The sequence below is a fragment of the Notolepis coatsorum genome (genome assembly GCF_963971535.1).
Source record: "Notolepis coatsorum genome assembly, chromosome: 3".
Lineage (NCBI taxonomy): Eukaryota > Metazoa > Chordata > Actinopteri > Aulopiformes > Paralepididae > Notolepis > Notolepis coatsorum.
In genome coordinates, this window is record NC_140167.1 from 11,200,608 (window position 1) to 11,212,789 (window position 12,182).

Sequence of the window (12,182 nt, forward strand, 5' to 3'; positions counted from 1 at the left end):
AGAGAGAGAGAGAGAGAGAGAGAGAGAGAGAGAGAGCTATCTCTCTTGGCCGAACGCCCAGAATTAGCTATCTTTAGCAGTTTTTGTTTTGAAAACTTGAGAGTCTTATCTACAGAGGACAGAAAGGCACAGTTATGTGTATATGTGGAGAGTGTCGTGTAAAGAAATCAGGAAAAAGGGAGATGGAGAGAAAAATGTGACCAGAGGCCGAAAAACATGCAATTAAAATCGATTAGTGGCCGCTACTGTTAAAAAAGGAGTCGCCCCAGTGTAACACACCTCACCGTGTTCGTTTTAGCCGCCCTTCCCAGACCTCGTCAACACAGTCCGCTCAACTTTTCCCTCCCGCAAAAACTCTGACGGATATTTATATAACAAGCTCAACGCTTACCTTTTTTTGTCGACAACCGTCAGAATTTCTACAGGAGAGGTCCGGAGCTGGCCGTGTGAGGGGGCCCGGCAGGGCGGTCTACAGGTCAAGGGTCACCAAATGTTGTGGAAAGGTTGTTTGACACAGCAGGAGACGATATTTCCAATTGTAACAAATAGGTAATTTATTTAAGAAAAGAAGTTCGTTAACAGCAAGAGCTATGGGTCAAAGATGATCGCCACAGCTTGAACAAAAACACTCTGTCCTGGAACCCTTTGCCTGTCCCTAAATCCCCTCTCAGTCCTGCCCCCATGACAGATATGATGACGTGTCACATCATGTCAGATCTGACATGACGTACATTAAGATGATACGTAGATTTAACATTGGAGAGAGAGAGAACATGAGGAGAGATAAGCAAGATATGATATCCACACACGATATGATGTAAAACATTAAGAACATGAAGAGAGAGTGAGATATGTGTGTTTGTGTGTGTGTGTGTGTATGTGTGTGTGTGTCTGTGTGTGTGTGCGTCTGTGTACAGACGTGTGTGTATTGTATGTGTGTATTGTGACACAGGGAATGTGTGTGTGTGTCGATGTGTATGTCTGTGCGACTGTGTGTGTCTGTGTGTGTGTGCTGTGTCTGTGTGTGTGCTGTGTATGTGTGTAAGAGAGAAAAGACACAAGATTAGAACACACGATATGATGTACTGAAATGTCCATCTACTATCTTGAGGCTGTTTTAAGAACATCAGCCAGACTGTCGCCCTAGTGTCTTTGAGCCCTGCTAGTTGACCTATATTAAACTAGTCAAGACTAACCCCTTTCCTACCTCCACCCTCGTATACACATTTTCCCCAACATTTTCCACATAACCTCACTTAACATAACCCAAGGCTCTAAACCTGCTCTAAACCTAGACTGTTCATCTAGTTTGACAGTTATTGAAAGTTAAAGGAACATGCTAACATTATGGAAAATGTGCTTACCGTCTTCTCCAGAGTCAGATAGATACCGATTTCCTCTCTGCGTTCAGTAGAAAAGCCATCCCATAATGTTGCCATGTTTGAACAGTGTCCTCTGATGACATCACTGATGGCCATATTCAAACACATTAAACTCTCAATAACTGTCAAACTAAATGAATGTGTGCAAAACAGTTTAGAGCCTTGGAATATGTGTGCAACATAAATCACATTTAAATCACAAGTGCCCCTTTACAGTTCCAATATGGACAAGTGCAAGTCATAATGTTTATCAGTAATGTTCCCACCTTTCATTCTGTGAAAAGTACTTTATTCATGGTCAAATGTACATGTCGGTTAATTTATTTTAAACATGTCATCATAATGACTTTAACTGAGACTACACAAAGTGACACTCCTCTTGTTTTTGGAAACATTGGAACATAATGTCTGTAGGCTATGTGTTTTAATCTGTTTACTGTTTACTTTTACTCTCACTCATGGTATATATTCAGATTCAAATTCTTTATTGCCTATATATTTATTGTAACGTATACTTTAACCGATAGGGCATACAGACCCTCATAATATGCACCTTTACCGTTTATTTTCCCCATATTTTTATATTCAGAATTAATTATATTGTTTACACTGTCTATTTTTCTAGTATTTTTTATATTCAGATCTAATTCTATTGCCTAAATGTATGTCTTTCTACTATTCTACTATTACCCTGCCCAAACACTCTCAAAAAACACCTACGTGAGACTGCAATTCGAAACTGGCCCCTACAAATGTCCTAACCTAGTTGTACAGTAAATGACCAAGTAAGGCTTTGTCAATATTCCAATGTACAGTGTAAAATGTGTGTGTGTCCCCTACCCAGCTGTACTGTACTGTACCCATTCTGAAATCTGTTAATAAACTTTTCAATCAATCAATCAATTCAAACCTGTACCTCCCCGCCCCCCCCCCATGCTGCTATGACGCCCGAATTTCCCCCAAGGGGATCAATAAAGGAATATCTTATCTCATCTTATCTTATTAATGTGAATTGTGAACTGCCATGATCCTGTGTACTACGTCACGTCTACGTGTGTCTGTACTGTACTGTATTGCATTTTATTATTCTCGTTGGGTATAATAAGTCAGTGGTTCAATAGGGTGTATCTGCAGAGCTGCAAGCCCAACGTCTGGGCGGGGCTTCGTGGCTTGGACTAAGTTTGAGGCGTTGGGCTTGCGGCTCTGCAGATATACCCTACTCCAGTGGTTGACCGAGGACACACCTCCCCCCGGCGACCTCCAATGGACATTAAGAGAGGAGGAGACGGCCGCATCAAAACTACCTCTCCACACCTTCAGCTTGTCTTCTAGTCAGTGTGGAAGTTAGACCCTGAACAACATGGCGACACCTCTCACCGACCACGAGAAGCGCAAGCAGATCAGCATCAGGGGGATCGTGGGAGTCGAGAATGTCGCCGAGCTCAAGAAGGGCTTCAACCGGCATCTCCACTTCACCTTGGTGAAGGACAGAAACATCGCCACGCCGAGAGATTATTACTTCGCGCTTGCGCACACGGTGCGAGATCACCTGGTGGGACGATGGATCAGAACTCAGCAGTTCTACTATGAGACCGACCCCAAGGTAAAGTTCACCTGTCACTCAAAACAATAACTGTCCATAACATCAGAGCACTGAGCAGCAAGGACAAAAAGATTGGCAGGCATCCATTCCCTACCTCAAGCTTCAAGAGTATTCAAGTATTCAAGAGTATTGAAGATTATTTATTGTCATAAATTATGCACAGTTAAACAGACAGTTTGCCATACAATGAAAATCTTACTTTGCTAGTCAGCCCTTCACACAAAATCACACAATAACTTAAACATATTTAAATACAAGCGAGTGCTAGAAAATAAGGTAAAAATAGATAAATATATATATACAAGGCACAGTGAGGAACATTTGTCAAATGCATTTGTACTTTATTGTTTGCATTTTGTACTTCACTTTGTACTTTAGTTTGTATATTGTGTATTTTTGTATATTTGGTCTTTATTCTTTTAACCTTTTGCTCTATGAAGCACAATCTCAGGGGGCTCATACAGAACCAAGCATTTCACTGTAATGTACATTATATATGTGACGAATAAAACAACTTGATCTTGAAACTTGAACCTACCCATTGATTGGCAGTGAGACAGCAGGGTGAGACCCGCCCTAGCAGAAGCACTGTGGGCACACTGGGCTAAATGAAACCCTGTTTCCGTAGGCTAGGCCGACTACACCTGGCAAAGCAACAGGGAAAAGTTACTATTTTTTTGTGTAGTTAGTCTATCAACAAGCTCTCATGGTTTGCTGTAAATAACATTGCACAATGTTTACACAGCTATTTCCCAAATGAACACGGCCTATATTTATTTCCCCCAAAATAATCCCACTCATGTCACGATTCACACCTTCTACATTAGACAACGGTAAACATGATGTACCCATATTCGTATTGAATAAACACCAGAGATGTGTTTGTGTTTTAGTTTGTGTTGCAATACATATTTAACTCTTTCAGGTGCAAGTCATTTGGAATGTTTCCTCAGTGCGTTATTAGAATCTTCTTCAGTTCTCAAAATTGTGAGTTTGTACACCTGGAAGAGTTTTAAAGCCCCTGAATCTATTTATACGCACAGTCTCGGAGAGATTAGATTATAATCAAAAGTATTGTCATTATCCAGCACAAGTACAGTACAACGAGAATAAGTTTGTCATCCAACCAGCGTGCAGTTAAGTGCAACAGTACAATGTACAGGTGATTAACGTGGATATGAAATATATAAATGAGTACTGATTGACAAGCTAAAAGCAATTGGTTTTGATAGTTTATCAGTGAGCTGGATGCAATCCTACCTGGAGGGGAGAGAACAGATGGTGGAGGTAAACGGTACCCTATCCCCCCCCCCCCCCCCCCCCTCCCAGTGAGCTGCCAGTGATACTAGGTCCGCTACTGTTCCTAATTTATGCAAATGACATGTCGTCAGCTTGTGACTGCAACTTGTTCCTGTTTGCGGACGACTCAGCCCTGCTGGTCTCTGACGAGAACAAGTTACAGGTTGAAAAACCCCTCAGCTCTGAACTAGGCAAAATCTGCACCTGGCTCGCTGATAACAAACTATCATTACACCTGGGTAAAACAGAGTCCATTCTCTTCGGTTCAAATAACAAACTCAGCAAGGCCGATGCAGGCCTGTACATTGCGACATATATGTCGCACGTGCGACACTGACGTCAGTCTGTGCGATGAATGAATTGACTTCAGTAGCACTGGTGCGATGGCCCGTGGAGCAAGCAAAAAAAAATAAAGTGTGACGGTAAATTGAATGGACCACAGCGCCACGCTATCCACTTGGTACTTGTAGTCTCGTGCGATTAAAAACAATGTCCCGTCTCGCGTAGAGTCCATAATCAAACACCAAATCCCATAATCCCTAGCGAACAATATCCCCGCGACTAAGTTGCGAGCTCAATGTACACTGACTGGGTGACTTCGACAAGATGAAGCGCTTTTTTAAGGTATTAAATCCAACAAAAGAAGTACAAGATCAAAACCCCAAACGAGCCCGAGAGGGACCACCGTTAATAGAAACGAGACAAAAGGAGAAGATTAACAAGATGTACAGATATAACGCAGAGTGGGAAAATGATTTTCCGTGGATATTTTTTAATGAGGAAGCACAGCTATTATTATTCTGTCACTGGTGCCGGGAGACTCCGGAAAAGATCCGATCAGAGAATCCCTTGACTCGCGGGTAACAATATCCTAAAAAGGGATAACATTAATAAACACAATACGTCCCATCGACACATTCTTGCCCGGGATGCCTTCAACGCTAAACAAACTCCTGAGCGCGGGCCGGCACCCTCTTGCACTCGCTGAGTAAACAGACGACCAGAGCGGATGATGCTGATCTCCGTGAGGTAAAGTTTAAGATGAATGTGGCATATTGCATCGCCAAGGAAGAAATGCTGTTCACTAAATTTAAGCCGCTAATTTTACTCTGTAAAAAGAACTCCATCGTATGGCTACTTAAATTCCCCTCCGGGATCAATAAAGTATTAATTATCTATCAATCAATCTATCTATCTATCTAATAACGAGACAATATGCAAATAAGGTAATAATAATAATAATTCATTTTATTTATAAAGCCCTTTTCATTCATGCAGAGTTCCTTGTACTTAGTTCTGATTAATGCAATAGTGTGTGTGTGTGTGTGTGTGTGTGTGTGTGTGTGTGTGTGTGTGTGTGTGTGTGTGGATCTGAAAAAGTGGCCAGCAGACATGATGCTGGAACTGTGACACGTGTGCAGTGCACACACACACACACACGCACGCACACACACACACGAATAATTATAATAATAATAATAATAATAATAATAATAATAATAATAATAATACATTTATTTATTTGGTTCCACAAATATGTACAGGTGTTTGTATGCATTATATCTATTTGTTATGTTGGTTTCTAGGTGTTTCTAGGTTGGTTTCTAGCTTTCCCTGTAATCTGAGTCCACACCAGCGCTGCCTGGTCTCGGACTGCTTCATATCGGTTATATGGTTATGTCCTTGTTCTTTTTGTTTTACATTATGGGCAAATAAAGAAAGAATTTGTCTAAAAGCATTTCTTGTTAAAGTTTGGATTTTGTGTGCCCTGTATGCAAGATTCATGTCCCTTGCCAGTCACATACCTATTTAAGTAATGAACTGCACTACTTGTGGTTGTTTTTAGAGATTTTAGAGACGTTTTATACTCGTGCTACAAGATTTTGGCCTGTGCTACAAAACTATCAACCTCTGTAGCACCAGTGCTATGTGCAAAAAAAGTTAACGTACAGCCCTGCCGATGGCTTCTCAGTTACAGTGGGTGACAATATTGTCACAAGGAAAGATGAAATTACATACCTAGGTTCCATCCTAGAGGCAAATCTTTCCTGTGACAAAATGGCATCCAATGTAATAAAAAAAAGTCAACCAACGAACTAGATTCTTGTACCGGATCTCCTCTCTGGTAAACAAGAATACCCTGAAGACTCTGGCAGGAGTACTCATTCAAGGGTACTACGACTATGCTTGCACCTCATGGTACCAAAGCACCTCAAAGGCGCTAAAAACAAAATTACAAACGTCACAAAACAAACTGGTCTGCTTGACTACTGCTTGACCTTACTCTATAGAACCCACCTCACCCCTGCCCACTTTGACAACCTAGGATGGCTTAGAGTAGACGACACGACAGAGTACAGCAACTTGTAATGGGCCTGGTCTACAAGATACACTACACGACTAAGGTATCCATGTACATGTCAAATTACTTCCCAAAGGTCAGTGAATACCACGACCACAACACCAGAGGGAGCTCCACAAATCATGTGAAACCCAGATTCGGCTCAAACCAGGGACAAAACACGTTTCGCAATTATGCCACATCAATGTGGAACGCCCTACCCACAGCTGTAAAGGAATGTGAATCACTACCCACTTTCAAAACCGCTCTCAAAGAGCCCCTACGGGAGACTGCAATTCGAAACTGGCCCCTGTAAATGTCCTAACCCAACCCCCTCCAATGTACAGTAAATATCCTAATCCAATAATACACAAGACCCTCTTCTTGGGACAAAGTAAGGTATCGTGGATAATCCAATGTACAGTTACCCCCCTCACCCTGCCTACCCAACCACCTCCAATGTACAGTTTCCCCACCCCACCTACCCAACCCCCCCCCCCACCCCATCTACCCAACCTCCTCCAATGTACAGTTTCTTCGTCAAATGTATATACTCTCTTTTTTAGACTATTTTTGTATCACAAACAGTACTGTATTTGTAAATCTGGTATGTCATAAATGTATAGATGTAGCAGTACTGTCTATCTGTATTGTCATTCAATCAATCAATACTACAGAGTGTAGCACTAATCGGATGTATGTACAGCGTTGTTTATATGCACCATCTCGGAGAGATTTGTTTAAAGGAACACGCCAACATTCTGTAAATGTGCCAGTTTTAGCCACCTGGCTAATTCGCAACTGTAGTCCTTTTGACAAGATGTTATAAAACCATACACCTAAAACGGAAGCATTAACACTTCCAGCGCCAACAGCAGAGGGCGCTGATGGCCCTTCAGCGCCACTGCTTTATCCAATGTAGGATGGGACTTATTTGCGAGTGCTTAAAATATATCAAATATAATAGCAATAGATCTAAATAACACGGTGATCGTCAGTGAGTTGCTTCCAGTCAACATGCACGAAACAGATAATTTTTTCATACATTTCCGTTTTATACCGTTATGAATATATTTCTAGAGCGTTCTGTCTCATCTCAATAAACTCCAGCAAATCAAGCTTCAATGTATTTAGTTAGAAATCGTGCCATTTGTGTTATCATGGGCGAACAGAAGCGGGGTCTGAAATCGCTTCTCCGTACTTTGGTCGGCGCGAACCTCACACACACGCGCACGCTCCGATGGCGGTGAAAGGAACATCGGATTAACCCAAGATTCGTAACATAAAGTCCTTACCTCACATCTGATGTAGTGCAAAAATATTAATCCAATTCCTGATCGCCATTCCAAATATTGATCGCGTTTATTGATCCAACGTTATATGGGCCAAAACACATAATCCATGCTGCTCCGAGTGTCCCCAGTCAATGTGTTATAACGATACTGCATGCCCGAGAAGGAAAACCTGGACCGGACTTCTTAGATTGATGCACAGCCCCAGCCAGAGGGATTCCAATGATGTGCAATACTATCCGGGAGACGTTAGGAGGCGGTATTTGCCCTTTGCGAGCTCAGACCCATTCCCAATGATAACGTCAGGCTGGATGGATGAAAAATGTATGGATATAGCGAATAAAATAAATATCGATTTAAAACCCGGGATTTCTCGGGTTTGGCGCCCAGAGCATGGCGAGTTAACCCGACTTATCTCGGGTTTGGCCTCCAAAGGGTTAAAAGTAAAACACAATATTTACAACACAATCCAACATAATAATAATTTATAGAGCGCGAAGTTCTCAGTAACCCGAAGTCGCTGGAACATAATAGTAAAAGCAATAACAAAATACACAATGAACTGATTAAAAGTGATCACATGTTTGATTTGTCAATAGCCAGGTCCTGAGTTTTTTTTCTGTAAAGGTGTGGTAGGTAGCACAGTATCGTATTTCAGTTGTCATGTTCTTTTAATATTGTCCGCGTGTCTGTCTTTTTTAAACGTCCCAGCGGGTGTACTACCTGTCCCTGGAGTTCTACATGGGCCGGACCCTGCAGAACACCATGATCAACCTGGGCCTGCAGAACGCCTGTGACGAGGCCATCTACCAGGTGAGCTGGAAGCCTGACGGGAAGTACACACCCTTGTTCCCCCGAGACACTTCCTTTCAAGAGCCAGAACATGTTTCAACCGCAGGGCATTCACACACCAGTGCTCTGAGGTTTACAAGCGGCGGTATCTGGTCGGAGCATAACGATAGATTTATATGATGAATTATGATACGATAAATATTGAATTCAATATTGAATGCAGGTAGATCGCCCCCCTCCCCCTTGAACGGCCATTGTAAGGTTTCTCCCCTCCACATTGCCTGTGGTGCTTTTTTTTCTATTGCTAGGTTTTTAGTGAGTTTTTCCTTACCTGGAGTGTCTCATTCATTCATGAATTCATTTATTTATTTTACATTTTATTTTGGATTTCATGGTGTTTTGTTTTGTTCTTGATTTATTGTGATGTTTCTTCTTGACTTGTTTAAAGAAGATGTGTCCGGCCCATGGGCACACTAACGTGTGTTGTCGGGCCTTACAAATAAATTTGATTTGATATAAAATATTTCCCTTGGGGGAAATTCGGGCATCATGGTGGCACAGGGGAGGGGGGAGGGGAGGTACATGTATGGACAGGGTAATAATAAAAAGATATAATATAGGCAATAAGATTTGATCTGAATATAAAGATATGAGAACAAATAAGCGGTGTAACCAAAGGTGCAGATGAGGGTCTGTACGCCCTATCGGTTATATTATATGTTACAATAAATATAGGCAATTAAGAATTTGAATCAGAAGTAGTATACACAAGCATTAGCAGTATACACAAGGTACCCTGACATTTTTGGTCCTTATTTATAAAAGAGACTAAAGTATATGGAGGGGAACAATAATATGATTGAATATTATTGTGTTTTTTTTTTTTTTGGCCATCTTGGTCTATATAACTGTTCAATGTCAAGTATACTATTATATACTTATTGTTTGTGTCTTGTAAGGGCTGGGCATACATCTGTATGTAAGACACGAAAATAAAAAACATCAAATCAATTCAAATATTCAACATGTTATTAAGGGAAAATAATATGACTAAAGGTTGCACCGGTTCATTTACTGTTTGGGCAGAGATGTTTGACAGTGGAACGTCGTCCAACTCTCTGCGTAGGAGAATGCCACATGACATCACACAGCTGCTTCATGAATGGTCACCATTGATAGAAACCACTGGTATAGCCAACGCACACTTTTTTACAAGTTAGACATTATGTACAGCATTTAATTTCCCAATGTCCTCGTAAACCTCCCCTGACCTTTACAACTTTATTTAAAAATGCCGTCGCCCCTCAGCCGAGGCTATAAAAACCGCTTGAGAACAGGACCCAGATTCCACTTTTTTACCGACGACGTGCGCGACTCTATCCTCGGATTGGATACACTCCTCTTCCATGTGCGCTCAACACGCACTTTTGCATTTTTTTTATTTTAATTTATTTTTTTATCTTTTTCCCCCTTCTTTTTCCGTTTTTCTCCCCTCCCAATGTTAGTCGTTATGCCAATTCCCAATCCCCTTCCTGGTCGTTGCACACTCTACCCCCTACTGCGGAGACTATCACATGCTTCCTCCAACACATGTGTAGCCAGCCCACCGCTTCTTTTCACCTGGCAGCGTGTACTCTCACTGGGCGAGTGTAACGTGTGGAAGGTCACACTACCTCCCTCCAGATCCTTCCCACGCTGTGCAGGCACCCCGACCGAACTGTAGGAGTCGCTGTTTACAATGACCAGGACCCACCCACGCCGGGTTTCCCACCCGCTAACACTGCCAATTGTGTTAGTATGGACGGTCGGCCAACCCGGAAGCACCACAGCTGGATTCGATCCCACTGTCTCTGTGGTTGTAGACAGACGCTTAGTCCGCTGTGCTACCCGGCCGCACTTGCACTTTTGCATTTTCAAATAGTCCATTATGTCCACAAATTGGCTCGAAGTATACCATGATGTGGACGCTACGTGTGATAAATGTGAAAGTGCGTCTGCCTCATCCCTTCACATGTACCGGACATGTCTCCCTTTAGTTCATCAGTCTTTCAAACTCTCTCAGAAACCCTTCACCACCATTATTGAGCCAAATTATTTGGCTGCCACTTTTGGCTCCAGATCAGGATTTTCCTAAAGCAAAGCTGAACGTGTTGGAGTCTGCTTCTGTCCTGGCTCCATGAGCTCTCATGTGGAAAGATCTGCCCCTCCTTCCCACTCCCGCTGGATTAGAGACATTATGTCCTGTATGACTCTCTAGACAGTATGTCCTGTATGACTTTAGACATTATGTCCTGTATGACTCTAGACATTATGTCCTGTATGACTCTAGACATTATATCCTGTAGGACTCTAGACATTATGTCCTGTATGAATCTAGACATTATGTCATGTATGATGACTCTAGACATTATGTCCTGTATGAATGTAGACATTTGGAATCTACTACTAGACATTATGTCCTGTATGCCTTTAGACATTATGTCCTGTATGACTCTAGACATTATGTCCTGTATGAATGTAGACATTATGAATATAGACATTATGTCCAGTATGACTCTATTCTAGACATTATGTCCTTTATGAATCTACAGTTTTCTTGTCACATACACCATCCAAAGGAATGCAGTGCTTGTCATAGAGGTACACAATCCACTATAGACTGAAGGGAACTGCAACAACAACACAAGAGATCCACAAAGGCATCGCTGATACCATCCTTTACCCCCTTCTTAAGGCATAACAAAGAATATTGTTTGTTTCCTGTTGGTTCATGGGTAGGTATGGAATTTATTTTATTTTTTATTTTATTCTTTCCCACGGCGACTATGGATATGGAATGTCTTTATTTAATTAACATTTTCACAACAACATGGATGCATGTACTCTGCCAGCATGTTTAATATCCATAATACTAAAGGTTTGACTAAAAGGGATTTTTTTTTAAATATATATATTTTTTTTTAACTCATAAAATATATTTGGTCGCACCTAAATCGGAAGGGTCGGTCGGCAACCGGAAACAAACTATTATTTTTTTTAGGCCTAACCATTTCACTGCCGCACTACCAAACGGTTAACCCTTTCACTGTGACAATACACAGAAGGTTAACATTCTGTAGTGTGGCAGTGAAAGGGTTACTGTGATTTTGTGTATATTAGCCTGTAACCCGTTCCTCTGTTGTCTCTGCTGCAGCTCGGCCTGGACATGGAGGACTTGGAGGAGATGGAGGAGGACGCAGGGCTGGGGAACGGAGGTCTTGGCAGACTAGCAGGTACTTAGGGAACGGAGGTCTTGGCAGACTAGCGGGTACTTATAAACACTTTAGTAGGTACTTAGCAACACCTACAATGTTAATAGGTCTACCTATTATATTTCTGTAGCAACCCCATTCTGCTGGACAGCACCCAGTAGAGGGCAACAGCAAAGAGGGCAGACAAAAGCACTACTAGCCTCCATGGTTTTCAGACTAACA

The 12,182-nt window shown here is 41.9% G+C and overlaps 1 protein-coding gene across 1 annotated transcript in view; it reads left to right on the plus strand.

Annotated features, from left to right (window-relative positions):
• The first annotated feature begins 2,719 nt into the window (after nt 1-2,719).
• pygl (phosphorylase, glycogen, liver) overlaps nt 2,720-12,182 on the plus strand; it is a 40,471-nt gene continuing 31,008 nt past the window's right edge. Inside the window, exons 1-3 of the mRNA XM_084310757.1 lie at nt 2,720-2,985; nt 8,629-8,730; nt 11,903-11,981. Of these exons, the coding sequence (XP_084166883.1) occupies nt 2,743-2,985; nt 8,629-8,730; nt 11,903-11,981 (424 nt within the window). The 5' untranslated portion in view covers nt 2,720-2,742. The remainder of the gene's footprint in view (nt 2,986-8,628; nt 8,731-11,902; nt 11,982-12,182) is intronic.